Source organism: Chrysochloris asiatica, unplaced genomic scaffold (assembly GCF_000296735.1).
Source record: "Chrysochloris asiatica unplaced genomic scaffold, ChrAsi1.0 scaffold00021, whole genome shotgun sequence".
Lineage (NCBI taxonomy): Eukaryota > Metazoa > Chordata > Mammalia > Afrosoricida > Chrysochloridae > Chrysochloris > Chrysochloris asiatica.
In genome coordinates this window covers 5,050,412-5,074,530 of record NW_006408539.1, presented here as the reverse complement: position 1 = coordinate 5,074,530, position 24,119 = coordinate 5,050,412, and the positions used below count along the sequence as shown (strand labels likewise).

The window sequence follows — 24,119 nt, the reverse complement described above, 5'->3', positions numbered from 1 at the left end:
CCACGCATGTCAAATCCATCATCTGGTCTTATCAGTTTAATCTACTACATTTCTTTCAAATCTGTTTTCATTGCTCCAGCTCCACTGGAAAATTCTTAGTCCGGACCACCATCATTTTCTGACCGAGATTCTGCCGAAACCAGGTAAGTGGATTTCCAGCATCCACCTGACTGATTTATCTTTCAGTCTCCACTTTTCCATCACAGTAATCTTTTCAAAATGGAGATTTCATCATGGTACAAACACCATACATACCTTTCTTAAATCATCCCATCAAATCATGCCCCTTTACTTTACAATGATTAATCTGGTATATGGCTATCCAGTGGATAATCTTCCCAAGATTACTAATCTTCTAACAAAGAGATTTTTGGATTCTCCACTATCCTCACAGTTCGTGACGCTTACTTTATCTACAGTCAACATTTGTTGAATATATGAATAAAAGGTTGACAATTTATATATGCCATTCATAGATGTCATATTTTGTTTTTCAATATACCATCAAGTACATTAAAAAAATGGTATCACTATTATCTTCCCTCATTGATGGAGTAAGACTGTTTTGAGGTAGGAATGGTGGAGTTTGACATTTTACAAAGCAGCAGGGTGGGGCTTTGATAGGAGGACTACTTTTGCTCAGTTTTAAGCCAGGGCTAAATGTGGTGCTTTAGATTCTCAGTTTGTTCTCTTTCGTCGCAGCATACACCCTTCACTGATAGCAAGCTTCATCTGCTGCATTGTGCTCAACTCTGAAGAGCAGGGGAAGACTATGTAAACACCACGTTGACAATGTAACACACAGTGAATTCTAAAATGAATCCCCCATGTCAATCACAAAAAGCTGGTCCTTAATCCTCAGCAGCAAGCAGAAATTGTCAGAGATGGCATAAAGAGGTGTTAAGCATACAATGCTACAAGCTAAGAGTCCCAGTTCAGCCTTTGTTCAGCCACAAAATAGGTGTGTGACCTTGAGCAAGTCAGGGGTATCTTGGAGCCTTCCCTGCTTGGTTTGCAAAATGAAGATACCAGTCCCTTATCTGCCTGCCTCACAGGGTTATTATGAGGATTAAGTTGAATGATGTTCATAAAAGTGTTTTAATTCTCTCACCAAATATCTCATAGCACATCTTAGGTATCTCTTTTAGAAAACAGCTTTTACTTTGTACAGCACGTGGAAGGACTCACTGGACTAGAAGCCTTACATTACAATGCTGGTTCTGATATTTACTTGGGGTGTACCTTCTGGGGCAGTTTTGTTTGTTTGTTTGTTGTTGGTGTTTCTGAACAGAGCTAAGCATGCTCACCTGTAAAACAGAGATTGTCATACCCACCTTATTTGATGCTCAAATAGGCAATGATTGTGAAGGCAGTACTGCCCTCTCTTGGGAAACAGTGTATTCATTTTAGTTTAGAAACAAACAATGTTGTTTGATTTTTGTTTTTGTTTTTTGCACATGGTACAAGCTAATAGGAACTGAGTGTATTCAGTGATCCAGACAAAGAGCAGTTGTTCCAGGAACGGTTTCTTAATTTAATACACATTACAGCTTTATAAATAAGGTACTAGCATCATCCTGTATGAGAGAACGGAGGAAGCAAGAAGGGAATAATGGATCCAAACTCACACAGCTGATTAAATGAGTCAGCCAGGATTCAAACCCAGGTGGTTCAATTTCATCACCACATAGTCTTGATCTTTAGGCTATATTGTCAAACTCTCAAAATAACTGTAGATTACTGAATTGGAGCTATAATATTCTACACATATATGAGGGAACCTGAAAAAATTTGTGGAAAAATGGAATAAGAAAATCATGATTTTTTCCAGAAATTTAATTGAGGTCACTTTTTATTTGAAAAGTTTGTTACTGTGTTTTATTAATGGCAACTAAATTATGTTAATCTACTTATCAATCAAGTCAGAAAATTATTGGAAAGAAATATATGGAAAAGAAGCATGCCTTAATGTTATAAACATAAAGTTTAGTTCTCATTCTTAGTTAATCTACTGACTGTGTTCCAAGTAGGAATCTCTAGGTTGTGAAGGTAGTTGAGGTGCTCAGCTGATGGTTGGGGGATCAGTCATTGAAAATACTGTTGCACACAGTTCTACTGTGATACACTTGAGTGGGAACCTACCTGACTGGAACTGTTTTCTATTTTTCAATCTTTTATTGTGAATTGAGTGAAGGTTTCCAGAGTAGATTCGCTTTGCATTCAACAAATCCCTTTACTTTATCTCAGTGATTGCAACCTACTTAATGTAACATCACTTACTACACTTCCTCCTGTGTTTCTTGTTTTCCTTCTTCCTACTTTCCCCATCCTTCTGAATTTTGTCCCTACATAAATGTTGCCCTTTTGATATAGGATGGTTGACCCTTCTATGGAGTCCGTATCTCGCTAGTGTTGTTGTCTCCCCTATGTACCTATCTATTGTTGGATGAACACTGGATCATGTGGGTGAGTTCATATCCAAGGTATCCAAGGGCCACAGTCTCAGGGTTCCACCAGTCTCTGAACAGTAAGCATGGTCATTTTTATGATTTTTAGTCTTGCTGTACATTTTCTTCCACTTTATCCAGGACCTTCTAATGTGATCCCTTTCAGAGAAGTTGGTAGTGGAAACCAGGTACCATCTAGTTCTGATGAAAGGGTCATGGAGACCAATGTTCATAAATCCCATTAGTCCAATGGAAGAATTGTTTCTAGTCATCCTCAGTTTCTAGCATTCTTCTTTCCTCCAAACAGGGAAAGACCAGTAGTTACAGCTTAGATGGCCACCCATGGACATTTAAGATCCCAGTCATTATTCATCAAAGTAGGATGTAGAACATTTTGTGGACTATGTTATGACAATTCACTACGGCATCCCGTGAACCTATGATCATGAGCCCTTAGGCCAAGTAAATCATTCCGTCAAGATGTTTGATGACATCTACGAAGTTTTAATAATTTTGTTTCCTGTATGGTCCTGGTGTGGCACTGTGGGATAATGTGGGATCACAGGTAGGTTTGAACCATAGGTCAGCAGTTCAAACTCACACTCTAACTCCTTGGAAACCTTATACAGTGTTGCTATGAGTGTGAACCAATTCGACAGCACTTTACAACAAAATAGCAATGGTCCACCACAGAGTCCTGGTGTGACTTTGTAGGATAAGCACTGGACTACTGGACCACTAACCGCAAGGCTGGTGATCCAAACCCACAAGCTGCTCCTCTGAGACTCTATACAGGGTCATTATGAGTCAGAACCAACTCAACAGCACTCAAGACCAACAAGCTCAATCCCATTCATGGGTATATTTGCAACAAAGGGAAACACCCATGCACAAACAAATATTCTCTGTCAAACCTTTATATGTCTGTGGGTATAGCTCACCCCTCCTTCCCACATCTGTTCAGCCTTTGTATGTATCCATGTGTCTAGCTTTATGTAGATCACTGTTATTGCAGGATTGTGTATTTAAAAGTATTTGTCTCTTTTCTTTTAGCTCGTGCACTCCTCCCCATGTTTTGACCTGCCTTCATTTGCAACATTTTTTGTTGTTGTTGTTAGGAACAAGGTGGCATAGGAATTGTGAGCACTTGGTTTGGAGTCACACCTACATTTACATTTTGGCTCTACACTTTTTAGCTAGCTAAATAAATGAGGTGCAAGTTTCTTATGGTTAGTGTTTTGTGGAAGAGTTAAATAATTTGTATAAAATCCTTAGCGTCATTACACAGTAAGCATCAAATAGATGTTCGCTAGTGTATTGATTCTAACTCAATTGAGAGGTAGGGATGGAATTTATGTTTCCCTAGAGATTAGTTTTCAAATGTTTCAGTACCAAGGGTTGGACTATGATCTAAAGATCACTTTTAATTCTGAAGATTTGAAGGTATCATAATTGGGTATCTGTGAAACAATTGATTCATTGAGAATTCTGGCCTTAGCTTCTGGAACTTAGGTTGCTTTCTATGCCTTGAGTTGGAGTCCTGGTTTGGTGCTGTGAGTTAATGCTGTGGGCTGCAAAATCTATTTGAATCGCAAGTTCAAGCTCACCAGCTGCTCCTCAGAAACCCTATCTAGGGTCATTATAGGCCAGAACAGACTCAAAGGCACATCACAACAACGACATGCTTTAGGAAGTGAATATACCTCAAGGGACTGAATAAAAGAAAAGTTAAATATGACACTGGCCTTATTGACACTATAAATTCACAGACGGCAATAATGATCATCTGAGGTAGAGACATTTGCCTGACAAAGTTATTACTAATCTGACAGAAATGTTAAATCCACTACCTTTTAAACAGCTATTGTGCTAAGGAGCTCAATAAACCTGCAGGAGCAAACAAGCATCCAGCTAATTGCATAGAAGCGTATGGCCCACATTTGTTCTAGTTGAGCGGCACAACAGCAAAATGAAAAGGGATATTTGAATCAAATTTCAATATTAACTCTTTTCTTTTTTCTCAGTTAAAAAGTTTTTTTTCTTAATTGAATTTCAGTCAGTATACTCACATCACCAGCAACACAATTTATTTATTGGTTAAAGAAAAATCCATCAAGACTTACAACATCTGTCTCTCTGCCACCTTTTTCCTATCAGTTCCAATCAGTAAAGGTCTACTCAAGGCATGGTAATAGGCACTTGGCTATTGTGTTGTAAATAAAATTTACCATCAGTGATCAGAGAAAGAACTATATGAGTTCATAACCAAACAGAAAAGAGGACTTGAGGGGTAAATACCACGATTAAGAAGTAAGCGGAGTGCAGGGGAGGAAAATACACAAGAAAAAATAATGTCTAACCTGGAGGACTAAGGAGAGTTTATTATAGCAACTGACATTTGAGTAGGAATTTTTTTTTAATAATTTATTTTTGTTGCTATTAAGAATTTATACAGTAAAGCAAATACCAATTCAATAGTTTCTAACTCTACGACACTGACTACATTCAAATTGTGCAACCATGCTCATCCTCTTTGTGTTTTAGTCCCTCCCTATTAACAAAGATTAACGAGTCCCTAAAGTTCCTATTTACCACCCCTTTATCAATTTGTTGTACTGTGGTTGACAAGTTTCAGTGGAGCTTCCAGAATATGAAGAAGGAGAGGCAGACCACTTCTGAAAGGTTAATCCATGAAAACCTTATGAATTGTATTGGAACTTTGTCTGACACAGTGCCAGAAGATGAGCCCCTCTGATTGAAATGCACTCAAAATACTACTAGGGAAGAACTGCCTCTTCAAAGTAGAATTAAAATTTATGATGTGGGGAGAGTAAAATTTTAGATATCTTCATTTGCTAATGGAACACAACTGAAAAAGAGAAAAAAAACAACTGCAAACATCCATTAATATTTGGAACGTGGCATGCACAAAGTATGAATCTAGGAAACTCAGAAGTCATTAAGAATTAAATAAAACATTTAAAAATCAATATTCGAGGCATTATTGAGTTGAAATCAACAAGTATTGGCCATGGTGACTTGGGCAATAATATGATTTACTATGTAAGGAATGAAAAACTGAAGGGGAATGGCATCACGTTCATTATCAAAAAGAGCATTTGAAGATCTATCTTGAAGTAGAATAATATCCATACCCCTACAAGGAAGACCAGTTAATACCACTATTATTCAAATTTAACAACCAAACACTAAAGACAATTATGATGAAATTGAAGAATTCTACCAACTTCTTCAGTCTGAAATTGATCAAACAAATAATGAAGCTATATTGATATTTACTAGTGATTGGAATGTGAAAGTTGGAGACAAACAGGAAGGACAAGCAGTTGGAAAATATGGCCTTGGTGATAGAAATTATGCTGGAGGTCACTTGATAGGATTTTGCAAGACCAAAGACTGATTCATTATGTATACTTTCTTTCAACATGAACAGCGACTATGCACATGGACTTCACAGGATGAAATATAATACATCTGTTGCCAGAGACTTAATATAATCAGCCAAAACAAGGTCAGTGGGCCAATTGCTTATATGCTTATATATAAGTTCAGTCTGAAGCTAAAGAAAATCAAGAAAAGGTCACAAAAGTCAAAATATGATGTTGAGTATATCTCACCTGAATTTAGAGGTCATCTCAAGGAAAGGTTTGATGCATTAGACACTAATTACTAAAGACCAGAGAAGTTGTGAAATGACATCAAGAACAACATAATGATGAAAGCAAAAGGCCATTAAAGACAGGAATAAAAGTAAAGACCAAAATGGATGTCAGTTCAGATGCTGAAACTTGCTCTTGACTGTACAAGCAACTGAAAGAAATGACGTAAATTAGCTGAACTGAAAATTTCAAAGAGCAGCTCAAGAAGACAAAGTCAAGTATTATAATAAAATGTAAAAAAATCTGGATTTAGGAAACCAAAAAGGGAAAACATACTCAGTATTTCTCAAGCTGAAAGAAGTGATGAAAAAAATTCAAGGTTTGGGATGCAATATTGAATGATTCTATTGGAATAGAATCTGCCAATCATTCCTCAGAAACCCTATACAGGGCCAATGAGTTAGAACTGACTCAACAGCACTTCATACCAATAATGGGAAAAATACTGAATGTCACAGGAAACATCAACAGATGGAAGGGATACACAAAATCACTGTACCTAAAATATTTTGTTGATGTTCAAACATTTCACCAGGTAACACATGATTAAGAACTGATGATATTAAAGGAAGAAGCCCAAGCTGCACTGAAGTCATTGGCAAAAATCAGACATAGGCTGGGAGCTGCCAGAAATTCAAGCTATATTCAGAAAAGGACCAGGGATATCATTGTTGATGTCAAATAGTTCTTGGCTGAAAACAGAGGTTAGCAGAAAGGTGTTTACATATGCTCTACTGACTATGGAAAGACATTCAACTGTATGGATCATAACAAACTATTGCAAAAAATGGGAAAGCCTAAACACTTGATTATTCTCATTAGGAGCCTGTATATAAACTAAGAGGTAGTCATTGGAAAAGAACAAGAGGATGCTGAATATTTTTAAATCATGAAAGCTGTGTGACAAGGTTTTATCCTTTCACCAAATATATTCAATCTATGTTGTTGTTGTTGTTATGTGCCTTCGAGTCAGTTCCGACCCATAGTGACCCTGTACAGGGTTTCCGAGGCTATAAATCTTTACGGGAGCAGAAAGCCTCATCTTTCTTCCGTGGAACGGCTGGTAGTTTCGAACTGCTGGCCTTAAGGTTCGCAGCCTGATTCGTAACCACTATGCTACCAGAGCTCCTTTCTATATACTCAGCCAATTATCTAAGAAGACGGATTATATGAAGAACTTGGCAACAGGATTGGAGGAAGACTCCTTCACAGGCTGCAATATGCACATGACACAACCTTGCTTGTTGGAAGTGAAGAGGTTTTAAAGTGCTTACTGATACTAAAGAGCATATCTCAATGCAAAGAAAATGAATATCCTCAAAACTGGACCAATAAATAGCATCATGATAGATAGAGAAAACTCGAAGTTGTCAAAGACTTCATTTGGTTTGGATCCACAATCCATTCTCACGGGAGCAGCAGTAAAAAAATGAAACAATATGTTGTACTACGAGTCCTGGGGTGGCGCTGTGGGTTAATGCACTGGACTGCAAAGTCAGTTTGATACGCTAGGTCGGCGGTTCAAGCTCACCAGCTGCTCCTCAGAAACCCTACACAGGGTCGCCATGGGTCAGAACTGACTGAATGGCATTTAACAACAACAGTGCACGAGGTGAGTTTGCTGTGTTAAAAACTAAAGATTCCCATTTGAGGACTAAGGTTTGTCTGACGCAAGTCATGGTATTTTTAATGATGCACATACATGTGGAAGTTGGACAATGAATAAGGAAGACCATAGAAGAATCAATGCATTTAAATTTTGGTGTTGGCAAAGAATACTCAAAGTGCCATGGACAAACAAACCTGTTTTGGAAGATACACAGCTAGAATACTCCTTAGAAGCCAGGATGGTGAGACTTTATCTCCTGAACTTTGGACATGCTGTCAGAAGGGACTAACCCCTATAGAAAGACATCATTCTTGACAAAGTAGAGGATCTGTGAAAAACAGGAAGACACTCAAAAAGTCACTGAGACAGTGGCACTAGCAAGGACTCCAATATAAGATCAAATTGTGAGGATACAGCAGGATTGGAGTATGATATTTCATTCCGTTTAAGCTTCAGAACATTCACATTTTTTGAGCAGTGGAGTGAGTAACCCATGCAGATTATATTATAAAAGGTAACTGGAGACAGAGAGAAGGATGGATTAGAGGGTGAGAAGCAATTGCTGGATCTCAAACAAGTGACGATGGCGACAGAAGTATAAAGAGGGCCTGAGTGCACTGTGACTGAGGTTGACCTGACAGGACTAGATGCCTAAGAAGGTACAGAGAGGGAGAAAGGAGTAAAATATGACTTGACTTTTGGTTTGTTTAGTTTTGCTTAATGAAATAGAAGGCACTATCATAAACCAATGGAATCCTGGTGTGGCACTGTGGGTTAACGCGCCAGACTGCAAAGCTGTTTGAACTGCAAGGTCTGTGGTTCAAGCTCACCAGCTGCTCCTTGGAAACCCTATGCACGGTTGCTATGGGTCAGAATCCACTCGATGGCACTTAACAACAACAACCATAAACTAACAGAAGAGAGGAAGTATGTATTTTGGAAGACAGCAAAGAATATGGTTTTGGACAGGTTGAATTTAAAGTGCTTCCAGGAAATCCATGTAAATGCATGAAGACAGTTGAGCAAGAATTATTATCTTGAGTTTTCACAACTGCAGACACTGGTATACAAAGAGTTCATGAAATTCATCATAAGGTCACAGAGCTAAGTAGTTTCAGAGATAAAGCTAAAACAAATACAGGCTTCTCCATGGTAATGCATGACACTGTGAACATAAGATTGGGTGTGTGTATTTCTTTCCTTTTTGTTTTAATGTCAGATCATATTATGGAAGGAAATAGAATTGTTCTGAGAAAGAAAGGAATTTCAGTCCCAGCATGAAAGATATTATACTGCATTATCATATTATCAAACTGCATTTGCTGTTGTTACATGTCTTCTAGTCTGTTCCAACTCATATAAACCCTGTATAGAGTTTCTGATGAGTGGCTGATGTGTTTGAACTGCCAACCGTGAGGTTTGTATAGGCATATATTATTATTGCTGTTTAGTGCTGTCGAGTCAGTTCTGACTCACAGCAACCCTGTGTAAGGTTTATGGCTGATGGGTTTGAACCACTGACCTTGTGGTTAACAGACTAGTGCTTGTCCTACAATGCCACACCAGGACTCCACATAGAAAACTATTAGAGTGTGTTTCCAGTCTTGATGCCACATTTTTCTTTATACGGTTCATCTTCTCATATAATTTGCTCAGTATACAGATTGAATAAATATTAAAGGATACAACCACCCAGGCACACCCCTTCCCTATTGTAAATCACACAGCATTCTTCTGTTCTGTTTGAACGACTGTCTCTTGCTCTATGTACAGGCTTCTCATGAGTATATTAAGTGTTTTGAAATTATCATTCTTCACATTGTTAACCATAATTTGTTATGACACAGTCAGATACCTTTGCATAAATAAAATAAAACACAAGTAAACATCTTTCTGATATTATCTGCTTTCAACAAAGATCTATCTGATGTCAGCAATGATATTCCTTGTCCATGTCTTCATCTAAATCTGGCTTGAATTTCTGGCCGCTATCTGTTCATGAACTATTGCAACTGTTTTTCAATTATCTTCAGTAAAACTCTACTTGCATGTGATATCAATGATATTGTTTGAGGATTCCCACTTTCTGTTGGATCACCTTTATTTGGAAAAGCTACACTCAATTGGCTAACTAGATGTCTTCCAAGTTTCTTGACAGAGATGATTAAGTATCTCCAATGCTGCATCAGTTAGAATTGTTTTCTTTCTTTCTTTTTCTTTTTCTTTTTTTTTGTTTGGTACAGTGACTCAGTGTATTTCTTCTTTTTTTTTTCTTAAATGTGTTATTGTGAATTATGTGATAGTTTACATGGAGAACATTAGTTTTACATTAATTCTATCGTATATAATATCATTGCCATGGTTACAATCCCTCCATGCATCATCAACCTTCCATCTTCTTTTGATGTTTCCTGTGTCATTAAATATTTTGCCCATAGGATTCTTCAATATTGAAACCAGAGGTCTGTATTTTCTCTTCAGCTCTTTAAGCTTGAGAAATACTGAGTGTGTTCTTCCCTTTTGGTTTCCTCATTCCAGGTCTTTTCACATTTTACTATCATAATTTACTTTGTCTTCTTGAGTTGCCCTTTGACATTTTCTATTCAGCTCTTTTATGTCATCATTTCTTCCAATTGCTCATGCTTCTCTATATTAAAAATAAGTTTCAGAGTCTCTTCTGACATCCATTTTAGTCTTTTCCTTCTTTCACATCTTTCTTTAATGACTTTCTGCTTTCTTCATGTATGATGTTTCTGATGTATCTCATAATTCCTCTGATCTTTGGTCATCCATGTCTAATGCATCAAATCTGTTCCTGATATGATTTCTAAATTCAGGTGAATTGCACTGGACTGCTAATTGCAAGGTCAGTGATTCAAAACCACCAGTAGCTCCTTGGAAAACCTCTATAGGGTTGCTATGAGTCAGAACTGACTTGACAGCAAGAAAACAATATACTCAAAGTCGTATTATGACTCTTGAGGATTTGTTTTAATTTTCTTTAGCTTAATCCTGAACTTGCATATGACCTATTGTTTTGGCTGATGATACTGAGTTTCTCCATCATCTCTCCCCAGAAATGTACTCAATTTGATGACTGTGTATAACAGTTGGTGAGGTCCATGTGTAAAGGCACCATTTTATATTGTCAAAAAAGGTACTTCGAGTGAATACATCATTGATCTTGCAATATTGTAATAATGCAATTTCCACCTTTGTTTCTAACACTAAGACCATATTTTCCAATCACTGATACTTCCTCTGTGCTTCTAACTTTCACATTCCAGTTACCAATGCAACTTGATTGCATGTTTGACCAATTTCAGAATGAAGAAGTTGGTAGAATTCTTCAATTTCTTCATCTTTGGCTTTAGTATTTGGTTCTTAAGTTTGAATATTATTTGTATTTACTGGTCTTCCTTATATGTCTATGGATTATCTACAATCACAGACAGCGTTGTACTTCAAGACAGACCTTGAAATGCTCTTTCTGTTTATGAATGTGGTGTCATTCCTCCTTAATGTGTCATTTTTGGAAGAGTAAACCATATGAATGTCCAATTTAAAATTGCCAATAGCAGGTCATTTGAGCTCACTAATTCCTAAGGTACTGATCTTTATTCCTTAAATTTCATTTTTAATCACTTCCAATTTTCCTAAATTTATACTTTGTAAATTCCACACATTTTACTGGAAGCATTAATGGCAATTATTAATGGATAATTATAGCTGTTTCTTTTCATTTTGAGTTATCCCCATCAACAAAGGAAGGTCCCCACATCTTTGTTCTACCCAGCTTATTAAGGTCAAGTCTACTTTGAAAAGACAACTTTTTGCTAGACACTTTTGAGGGCTTTCCAACCTGAGATATTAATTTTCTGGCATTATACAAGATTATGTTTCACTGCTATTCATAAGAGTTTCAGTGACTAACCTTTCAGAATTTATCTATTTCTCCTTCTTCCTCATCTTGTTAGTCTGGCAGCTCTGTTGAAACCTGTACACCATGAATGACCCAGCTGATATTTAAAACACCAGCAGCATAAATTCCAGCATCACAGAAACAAACAAGTCACCACAGTAAGACAAACTAACAGGCAAATGTAGGATATTGATCATGGAATATGTAGCAATATTTTAAAACTTAATGTTTACTTTTTTTACTCAGTTATTTCACTTTGAGAAATACCACACACATTCTTCCCTTCTGGTTTTCTACTTCAAGATCTTTGCAGGTTTAATTATAACACTTCTTTTTCTTCAAAATTTCTTCCATTCACTAAGTTACTCTACGTTCAAGAGCAAGTTTCAGAGACTCTTATGGCATTAGTTTTGGATTCTTCCCTGTCATTTTCATGGCCTTTTGCTTTCTTTATGTTTGATGTCCTTGCTTTCATCCTACAGCTTGCCCGGTCTTTGATTATTAACAGTCAATACACTAAACTTATTCTTGAGATGATCTCTTAATGTACATGAGATGTACTCAGTTAAATACTCCAGTTAGATCTTTGTGACCCAAATGGACTTTAGCAAAAACATTGGTTTAATGTGGACTTATTTAGGGAAAGCAAATTCTCTAAAGAGAAATGTATCGTAAACCTAAGGAGTAGAACTAACAATCAGAATTATGCAAAAAAAAACCACCATGAGAAATAGAAACAAACTGCTGAATAAGACACACAGAGGTTTTATGTAATAAAATGATCAAATATGAAATATAAAATATGGAGGTAAGTCATAAAGTATTGAAACAAAATCATAGAAACCTTTATTAAACAAAAAATATCAAAATGTGAAGCTATAATTTCTCAACACATCTTCTGCTAGGTTTATATACTTTGGAAAACAGTGTGTCCATCTCTCTTGGCCTTCCCTTTTCAATTTACACTACATCAAAAAGACAGGTTAGGCATCCTTGAAGTGTGTTCCTTTTCAATGTTCTTTGAATTTTGAAAGAAAAAGAAATCTGAATGGGCCTGCTCTGGGCTGTAGGATGGATGGGTAGCAGGACAGCCATTGCTTCCTTGAAGAATGAGCCAGTGAATTGTGGATGGAATAAAATTCTGTGGTGAAAAGTCCCTGGCCTTTTTCTCAGCAGTGCAATTTCCAACTTTAAAAAAAAAACAAAAAAAAAAACTTTTTCATAATGTACCTCCATTATTGTCCTGTGTCCTTTAGAAAATCTATCAAGATGACACTTTGGGATCTCAAAAAACAATTGCCATAACCTTCTGAGCTGACCTCCCTCACTTGAATTTAACAGGTCCAGCAGATCCCATTGGAAACCACTGTTTTGACTGCCCCTTTGTTTTGTATGCATACAAACTAGACTAAGCCAACTGTATTACTCAGAGAGCTTTTCTGAAGCCATCCACTTCTCTCAGGGACATGTTTAAATATGGACTGTTTAGGATAAACCCATGCTTGTACGAACAGGAATCCTATTAGTAATGCTTCCTCATGTAACAATGACACATCCTCATAAATTTAAAGAATTTAAAGTCATGTAAAGGTATATGAAATGGTTTAGTCTTAGAAAAGAAGTTTGTGTTTTTCAAATATATAATTTGATTTGGATATTAAAACTTCAAGCTTTAAAAGTAGTGAAAATTAAAAAAAATATGTTGCAAGAAAAAAAACAAACAAAACCCCAGTACAATGTAACCTTGAAGCCAGACATATACACCTCACTTTTGCTTTGTCAACTATAATATTAGTCACTGTCTAACAAACATTTGACACTTTGCCACAAATGTTGCAGTCAACCTAGTTTAACCATTACAAATCCCCCACAAGATATTGTCATTGTTTCTTTTTATTAAAGAACAAAGTAAGACTCATAGAAATTACAATAATAATAGAGTCTGGATTACAATTAATTGCACTGATTTCTTCTTTCTTTTTTAAATAAACTTCATTTTTTAGAAAAATTGCATCATAGGCATATGGTAGTGATGATAGTAGTGGGTGTGTATACCTGGAGTCAGTTCCGACGCATTGCCACCTCGTACAGCGTTTCCAAAACTGTAAATCTTTTTGGCATCAAATAACCTCATCTTTTTCCTGAGGAGTGGCTGGTGGATTCAAACTGCTGATCCTGTGGTTAGCAGCCCAACTCGAAACCCACACACTACCAGAGCACCTTGTCATATGTATATGTTGTTGAGACACACAGGACAATTGCTCAAAAACTGCAGAATTCCTGTGTACCTGCTTTCCTCCTGCATAAAGTTTTCTCTGTTGTTGATATTTTTCACCCCTATGGTCCATTTGTTCAAACTGGTGCACCAAGGTTGATATGCTATTATCTTATAATAAAGACAACAGTTCACTCTTTGTATTGTATGGGTTTTGGAAAACACATAATGTCATTTATCCATCATTGCAATTCCATACAGAATAGTTTCTCTGCTCTAAAATGCCCTGTGCTCCACCTATATCTCTCCCTTCTTCTCTTCCTGGCAAGACTGATTTGACTTTCTCTAATTCTTTTCCTTTTCCAGAATGTCAGAGAGTTGCAATCAAACAGTATGTAGTTTTTTTGGATTGACCTCTTTCATTAGGCAGTATGCATTTAAGGTTCCTCTGTGTATTGCAAAGTCAGCTTGAACTGCAATGTCAGGTGGTTCAAACCCACAAGCTGCTCCTTGGAAACAGTATGACTCAGAACTGACACAATGGCACTTATCAACAACAACAACAATGTGTTTTTGTAGCATGACTGCTAATTTATTTTTACTGCTGAATAATACTCCATTGTATGGCTATATCAGCTTGTTTATCCATTCATCTATTTAAAGATATCTTGGTTGCTTCTAATTTGGCCCATTTATTAATTTTTTTTTTTTTTTTACTAATTGAGCAATGTTTTACAGACAACATCATCAGTTTAACACTCAACAAATCATATACTTTGTTTCATCCTAATAGTTGTTCTACTTCCTCCCTGTGGTACCCATGTACAAATACAAATACCCTCTTTCAAATTCTTATATGTTTGTGGGATAGATAGATAGATACACATACATATATCCCACTCTTCCTCCCATACGCATTCTGCACACAGAACACTGTTGTTTCAAGGTTGTGTACATAGTACTATTCACCTCTAGTCCTTGTATAACTTCCTGTGCTTCACCTAACTTTACATGCTTCCACCAACTTCCTGTATACTGTCCTCCCCCTTCGTGTATATCACCCTCCTAATTTGGGTCAATTATGAATAAAGTTGTTATAGATATTTGTATTCAGGTTTTTTGCAAGCATAGATTTTCAATCTGTTTCAGTAAACACCTAAAGGCATGATTGCTGGATCATATGTAAACCTATTATAATGATTAATTTTGTACGAAACTGCCAGACTGTATTCTAAAGTGGATCTACAATTTCATATTTCCACAAGCATTTAATGAGACTTCTTGCTGCTCCACATCCTTGTTACATATTTGGTGGTGCCTGTGCTTTGTATTTAAACCATTCCAGTGGGTGAACAGTGGTATCTTATTTTACTTTTTAGTCTCCTAATCTCTGGTGTGGTTTTAGGATAAGCCCTGGACTGTTAACCACACGATCAGCAGTTCAAACCCACCAGCTGCTCCTAAGAAACCCTACACAGGGTCACTGTGAGTCAGAACCAATTCAAAGGCACTTACAACAACAATGCCATATTATGTTGAGCATCATTTCATGTGTTTATTTCCCATCTCTGTGTTTTCTTTAAGGAGCTCTGGTAGCGTAGTGGTTATGAGTCAGACTGCTAATCTCAAGGTCAGCAGTTTGAAACTAATTGCTGGTCCACGGGAGAAAGATGAGGCTTTCAGCTCCTGTAAGATTTACAGCCTCGGAAACCTTATGCAGGATCACTATTTGTCTCCATGGCATACCACCATCTTGCCTTTGGTGAGATATATGTTCAGATACTTTACTGTAATTGGCTTATTTGCTTTGCTATTTTTGGATCCACATTAGTTCTTTCATAGTTTGTTCTATCAATATAAAGCCAAATTATGTTGTCTATTTAGCACTTGGAAAACCAAGGAAACAGCAAAAATGTTATCATATATTCACATTCTTGCTCCTTTTCAAGAAAATTTCATACAATTTTATTTGATTTTGTAAACAACCTTGTTTTAAAAAAATCAGACAAACAAATAGGTAATGGAGCTATATTGTTTCCATCTAGTAAAAGAGTAAGGAATCCATAGTGTAGACATGGTCTCCATTATCCCATTTAAACAATAGATTAGGCTGAATTTTATTGTTAACACTTACCTATTGTCACCTTCTCTGGAGAAAAATACTGTGAAGGTTTGAATGTTGCCTTTTGCTTCTGCAGGTGGGCGCCAACTGAGACGAACAAACCGACTGGAAACCAAGACAGGGAGCACATCTCTGGGAGCAGAAGGGAGCACATTGGAGCTGGGGATAGCTAGAGAGAAAGGAGAGGAAACTGTCAGAAGTGCTGGTGCCATTTGTGGGAATGTGAAGGCAGGCAGAGCAGACCCATCAGCAAACTGAACCATGTGGCATTCACACGGAGTCTAGAGAAAGGAAGAAAACCAAGGGAAAGCAAATAGTTAATGGAATAAAAACCATTTGACATTCCAAGCAAGAGAAAAACTAAGCAAAGCAATCAAAAGTAACTAAGCTACCATAGATAATTGAATTTCTACGGTGTTTAAAAGAAGGGCTAATCAATAACATATATGATTCCATTATATATTTGTATGATTTTTATTACTTTGGGGATCTATGACAGCAAGAAAAATGGTCTGCTTAGGCAAGAAACTGGAAGAGAAATTGGATAATGTGGATTTTTAACAAGCACATGAATTACAGAAAGACCTTTCTTCAGAAGTGTGGAAATATGATTCAATATTCTAAGGGGATTAAGCTTTCTGTGCCTTGAAGTAAGTAATACAAATGTCATGAGAAAGAGTCATTTCTAGCACATGAAAGCAGGCCCAAATTATTTTAAGTAACTAATAATATACTCCAGAAACTTTTCTGGAATAGGGAAAGGATTTTAAAAAGTAAGGAAATTAATGCATAACTCAATAAATGTATAAATGAGTGCATATATTTATATTTGAAATAAAGGAATTAAAATACAGATGAAAATTTTAAGATTTTTAAAGTGTACTATAGAGTGGGGTGGATATTTTGTCAAAAATAGATCTTCTTTGAATTCTTGAAAATTCTGATAAGAAAATAACCATAATAATTGGGCATTTAAACTTTTTTTTTAACTTTAGAAAGAAGGTTATGGTTCTATACTTTTGCTATGTTGCTCTGGTAGCGTAGTGGTTACGAATCGGGCTGCGAACCTTAAGGTCAGCGGTTCGAAACTACCAGCCGCTCCGCGGGAGAAAGATGAGGCTTTCTACTCCCGTAAAGATTTACACCCTCGGAAACCCTGTACAGGGTCGCTATGGGTCGGAATCGACTCGACGGCACTTAACAACAACAACAACTAACCAAAAGATCAGCAGTTCAAACCCACCAGCCACTCTGCAGGAGAAAGATGAGACTTTCTGTTCCCATAAAGATTATAGCCTTAGCAAACCCACAAAGGGTCGATATGAGTTGGAACCAACTCAATGACATAATGACATAATGACAACAATGATTGTTTTAATTAACAGTGAGATAATCAGATTCCTAAGAAAGACAATATATATTTGTTGTTGTTGTTAAGTGCCGTTGAGTCGGTTCCGACCCATAGCTATCCTGTACAGGGTTTCCGAGGGTGTAAATCCTTGTTGTTGTTACCGGAGTGGAAAGCCTCATCTTTCTCCAGCGGAGCGGCTGGTAGTTTCGAACCGCTGACCTTAAGGTTCACAGCCCGATTCATAACCACTACACTACCAGAGCTCCTTTTATATATATATATTGTCTTTCTTAGGAATCCGATTATCTCACTGTTATATGTTATAAAATTATAACATATATATATATGTTATAATTTTCTTCCCTTTATATTTATGGAGTAAAAAGTTACTTATGTAACTTGATTCTTAAGAATATTAAATTCATAGCTACAATTTGCTCCCTAGTGGAAAAGATACAATTCAATTATATATATATATGTGTGTATATAATTTGGAAATATAATTATGAAAACCCCCAATACTCTATAATATAGGCAGCATCCTACATATATTAAAAAAAAAAAAAAATTTGTCTCAGGTAATCAGGGATTTAGTAAAAAACCTTGTTCCATGAACTGCCTGTTTACACTGGTTTAGATGAAATTTGAAGTCCTTGCTTATGTTTTTTCTAAGCCCAAAGAAAATCAAAAGGAGCGCATTGAAATTTGACCCACACTGACAAAGAGCCTCAACCATTACTCTTGGATTTGCAGCGCTGTCCAATTGATTCTGACTCATAGGAACTCCATTGGACAGCGTAGAACTGCCCCTATGGTGTTGAAGACAGTAATCTCAGTGGAACAAACTGCGACATCTTTTTCCAGTAGAGTGGCTGGTGGGTTCAAACTGCCACCTTCCGTTAGTAGCAGAAGACTTTTAACTAATGCACCACCAGGGCACCTCTCACGGATTGTGGTTGGTGGTAAGAGCAGTCAAGTCAGTTCTGACAATAGTGACCTCCATAGGGTTTCTGGGAGTCCTGGTGTGGCGCTGTGGGTTTATGTGTCAGACTGCAAAGCCATTTGAACTGCAAGATCGGTGGTTCAAGCTCACCAGCTGCTCCTCAGAAACCCTATATGGGGTGGCTATGGGTCAGAACAGACTCAACTGCACTTCACAACAACAAATATGATTTCTCAGGAGCACTTAAGTGCTAGTGAGGGTTTCTAAGGAGGGGCCAATGCTAACCAACCTTGTGGTTAGCATCTCAGTGCATGCTTGTATGGTTGTTGTGGTTAGGTTGTCGTGGAGTTAACTCATAGTGACCTTATGCACAACAGGACAAAACACTGCCCTATCATGCACCAACCTTACAATCGCTACCCTTGAGTCCACTGCTGCTGCTACTATCATTGTATTGATAGCAGGCCTCAATAGTCCTTACTCACAGATATGGCACAGACACATCCTCAAATGGAAAATGTTATTTTTTCAAAGATTTGGAAGTATTTTAGAAGTTTTCTATCATGAATATGTATGTGATCTGTAGTGTTTGTATGTGTGTGTGTGTCTGATGAGAGAGCATTTGTCATTCATCTTCACAAAATACCTCTATTTTCTTCTAATTTACTCAAGTTCCTAAATCCAAAGAATATTTATTTCACTTTGACAGGTGATTTCTATTTTTAAAAAATGCAAGTACTCATTTCCCTACATTTAATCTTTAAACTGGTTTCTGTAATCTATTTTCTTATCCAAGTTTTATTCTTATATTCACTTTTCAGAAAGGTAGGCTGAGTCATTATCCCTGCCATAAAGTGGCTGAGTCATTATCCCTGCCATGAAGTAAACTCCTATTAGCTGGAATAAAGCTATTTGAAGGGGAATATCTCAGTTCTCAATGTTCACTGAAAATTATCAATTTATAATATATACTTGTTATGCACAAAAATGAGGCTTACAGACCGAAGAAAGCTCCCAAAGTTCTTTTTGGCTGTATAGATTCTTAGACTACTTCTTTGTAGATAAAGCATCCCTTGGCTTTCCTGATCAGCTCAGCATTTGAAGTAAATGGGAACCCGGCAGTGAAGTTGGTCAATCTTTTATGTTCAGCATGATGGGGAGAGGGGGAAGGAACAATTAGCAGCATCGCTGTCAAAAGTATAGATTACATTAAGCTTCTTGACAAAATTCTTTATTTCCATGAACTATTAGTGATTCTCCCTTCCCTTTCCACTGTCTCCTCAGTCAGCTTCTCTTCCTATATTGCTTATCTCAGAGCGTGTTTACACTGTCCACTCATTTGTGTAATGCAGAAAACTGAAATGCATCCTCTATTCTGAACTCTCCCTCACTGGCTATGTTCTAGAGCTTCTCCTTCCTTGGCATCTCATAAGTCTAGCATACTACTTTACCTCCACTGTCTTCTAATTCATCCACCTTCCTTTCAGCTCCCCTTCCACAAATGTTTTCTCTGTGCAGCATCCAGAATAAGATTATAAGAACTAGTAGAGATGTCTACCTTCAGTATTATGTTATCTCAAGATCCATCCATAGGGGATGAAGTTGATGATAACATTGTGAAAGACTGGATAGGAATTAGGTTACAGTGAGTTTTGGTTAATGGGGATGATAATGGTTGCATAACTTGAAGGATGCCAATCAATGCCATGGATTGAATTCAACTTGGCAGGGCCATGATTCTCAATGGTTTGGCAGTAGTGGAATGATGTATTCATTTCCCATAATGTGTAATGACGTAGTCACACACACCCCCATTATGTGATCATATGTGTTTTCTTGACCAGGTCGGTTTGGCAGTATTGCAATGATGTAGTTAGGCAGTTGTTTAATGATATTGTCATCACTCATGATATGAGCTAATGTAATCAGCCAATCAAGGTAGGACGCAATACCTTTACTCTGCTCAGAGCCCTTATCCAATGTCAGGGCAGTGTAACTGGGGTGTGACCTGCATCATCTTGTTTTCTTACAAATGATAAAAGGAGAGAGAAGCAAGGAAAGAGAGAGAGACCTCAGTATCACCAAGAAAGAATCAGGTGTATAGCACATCCTTGCACTGTGGACCACTTAGATCAAGAGAAACAATGATACCAAAACATGTGGAAATCTCCATGGAATACCAAGTCTATGGATGCTGAAACAAGAGAAGGCCTAGAGTGGACAGGGAGAGAAAGTCTTTCCCTTGAGCTAGTGTCCTGAATTCAGACTTTCAGTCTCCTAAACTGTGGAAGAATAAATTTCTGTTTGTTAAAGTCACCCACTTGTGATATTTCTGAGATAGTAGCACTAGATAACTAAAACAATTAATGGTATTGAATGGCATAAAATTACATAAAACTATTGAACTGGTATGTTTTTAGTTATGTATATTCTCAACAACAACACAAACAGAGAATACACAATTTATTGATCATATCACTCTTCTGCTGGCTTAACTTCAGTGTCTGCATCTGCTGTTCATCTCAGGGCAAACTCCAAATTCCGTAACATGCTATCAGACTCCCACTCACCACATGGCTAAGCTTTGGTTCCCTCACAAACAAGCCATGAAAAAGGATTTAAGAGCAAATTCTTCATCTGTGAGATAAACCCAAGAAATACCCAGTAGGACTTTGGGAAGTGAGTTGGGGAGGGAAGGAGATTGGAAAGAGCGAGTTATCTATTGAATGGTTGTCACCTTGGGAAGCGAGTACAATGCCTGAGATAACTCTGGGAGTCAGTGTAAGACATGGCCTGAACCAACGTTACCCTGAGCAAAGCGAGCTGAGTTTTTTCCTACCCATTCTCGATTTTCCTACTCACTCTTATTGATGGAAGGTGATTTTTGAGCTCTTACTGGTGGAGCATTATACTTCCCGCACAATAAGTTGCTGTGCATTTGTGGTCAAAAAAATGTCTTTGGGCAGAGACTTGTGAGTGTCCACAGTAAAAAGTGTACATCAGCTAATGCACTACTAATTTAGTAAGTAATTATAAAATATCTTTTACATACCAGCCATTGTTCCAGGCCCTGAGGAGAGAGTAGGGAATAACGACCAAGGTCACTGTACTCACAGAGCCGACATAGTGGCTCCCTGGCTTTTTGATGCTTGTGCTCAGCACATTGAATCCATATGTGCAGTGCAGTTCCCTTCTGGACTCGAACACTAGCAGCTCCCACTCCTTACTAATCCCATCACATTCACCTGACTAACTTCTCCTTTCCCTACAGAACTTAATTTACATGCTATCTCCTCTGAGAAAAGTCCCTAAAATGCTTGCAAAATATCTAATAAAAAATAGTTCATATCTATAATATTAAAGAAGTCCTGGTCTGGCACTGTGGGTTAATGTGCTAGACTGCATGTTCAGGTTGAATGACAAGGTTAGCAGTTCAAGCTAACCAGCTGCTCCTTGGAAATACTATATAGGGTCACTGTGAGTCGGAACCAACTTGATGGCACTTAACAATATAATAAAATAATTAATGTCTACAAATTAATAAAAAATACTGAATAATTTTAATTTTTAAATGTGTCAAACTTGTCAAGTAAAAAAAGAAATGCACATTAGAATAAAATATTTTTTAAAAAAGTAACCGAGTAGCAAGGTTTTAAAGAATGTTAGCATACTGTGTTGGTCAGTGTGTGGCACTCCCTTGTATAACCTTTTGTGGTACAGTGAATTTGTGGTACAGTGAATTACTTCAAATGGCTCTGAGTCTGGGCTCCCTCAAACACATTCATAGTGGTAATGAGTCGGGTTGCTAACCTCAAAGTCAGCAGTTCAAAACTACCAGCTATTTCATGGGAGAAACGATGAGGTTTTCTGCTCCCATAAAGATTTACAGCTTCAGAAATCCTAGCAGAGTCACTAAGAGTTGGAACCCACTCCACACCATCACCACCACCACCACCACCACCACCACTTCTAACCACAACTGTAGTTTCTCCTACAGATGCACTAAATGGGGATATGCAAATGAGGTGCTTGTGACTTACTGAGGGGATTGGATAGCTTGTTAATAATGTAAGTAAGGTCCATGACACCCTTACTGGAGTTCAACCATGAAAGTAAAGTGTATGGAACCCTAATGTGGGTATTGGTAAGTTTTGTGATATTACCGGGCTTAAAATGAGTCGTACAAGAGCCAGAGAAAGAGGGTAATCTCTTAACTACTGAGAAAAGAGCATCAGGACTGCAGTGTGTCATTTGGATCTGGGATCACTGCACTGGATTCCTCTTCAATACAGAAGACAGAGACAAAGAGACAGAGCTGTAAGGACACAAAGCAGCAGTACAAAAATGACAACAGCAGACCCGGGAGACCTGAGGGAGACTGGCAGCAGACTGTGCAGTTGACTTTCAGGCCTACACAACAAGATTACTTGGAAAAATCTTCTGAGAATTTTCAAGAAGCTAAAAAAATAATTTTTAAAAGAATAGGAGAATGTATATATTTTAGAAAGAACCAATCTCATCATGAGATTCATTTTTTGGGTTTGATGACTTAGGGTCATAGTCTTGTGTGACAATTAAGTTAACTGGCATAGCATACTTTATAAAGTGTATTTCTACCTCCTGATGTAATGTGTAGTGTCTGGGACTTAAAAGCCTGCCAGCAGTCAACTATTGTCTCTATTCATCTTTACAAAAAGAGAAAGAAACCAAAAACTCAGAAAAAAAGTAGTCTAAAGGACTATAAGTTGACACAAATCATGGCCCCATCTACCCTGAAAACAAAAGAACAAGACAGTGCCTGACTACTAATATCAACTTTTCAGATCAGAGATCAGATAGAGTGGATCTGATCATGACAGAATGAGGAGAAATGTTTGTTGAAGAACTCAAATTCTTGAACTTAGTCTAGACTTACCAGACCAATTAAGGCTTGGAAACCTTCCCGAGATTACAATCCTGTGATATTCTTTATACCATAAACTGAAATTATCCCTTAGGCCACCTTTTAATTAAATAACAGATTGGCTTATCAAATAAAGAATATCACCTGTGCGTAATGAGCTCCTTTAACAAAAAAATCATTTCTATGAAACTAAATGTTCAAAAATAGTCTAAAGGAAAACATAAGAAGGAAAGGGAGCAGGGAGACAAGAATACTGGAAATGGGACAAGAATTGAATGTACAAGAATGATGACACATCGTGGAAAACATAGCCAAGGTTGTATATGTGACTAATTTGTGCAGCCACCACTCGTATGTCACTGTTATACTGTGGTGATTTCCATGTTGCTGTGATGCTGGAACTATGCCGTTGGTATTTTAAATACCAGCAGGGTCACTCGTAGTGGACATGTTTCAGCAGAACTTCTAGGCTAAGACAGACTACGAAGAAGGAGAGGTGGACTACTTCTGAATGTTTAGCAACTGAAAATCTTATGACTAGACTCAAAACATGGTCATATATAGTGATGTCATATATATGTGCCATGGAGTTGGTTCCAATACCTCATACTTCAGACGTATTATCAGCAATGACCAATCTCTGGTTGGTAGTGTGGGAGGTCAGCGAAAAAAGAGGAAGACTCCCAAGGGGATGGGATGGCACAATGGCAGTAGCAATGGGCTCAAATGCAGCAATAGTTTTGTGGACTGAGTCTCTATAAGTCAGAACTGACTCAATGGTACCTAACAGTAATTTGCATGTTGTTGTTGTCAGGTGCCATCGAGTCAGAACCAACTCATAGCGACCCCATGCACAGCAGAATGAAACAATGTCCGATCCTGGGCCAACCTCACTACCGCTGCCACACTTGAGTCCATCAATGATGC

At 37.5% G+C, this 24,119-nt stretch overlaps 1 protein-coding gene across 1 annotated transcript in view; it reads right to left on the bottom strand.

Annotated features, from left to right (window-relative positions):
- DCC (deleted in colorectal carcinoma) overlaps positions 1–24,119 on the bottom strand; it is a 1,585,944-nt gene that overhangs the window by 518,877 nt on the left and 1,042,948 nt on the right. The window contains exon 8 of the mRNA XM_006837499.1: positions 16,008–16,164. Within this exon, the coding sequence (XP_006837562.1) occupies positions 16,008–16,164 (157 nt within the window). The remainder of the gene's footprint in view (positions 1–16,007; positions 16,165–24,119) is intronic.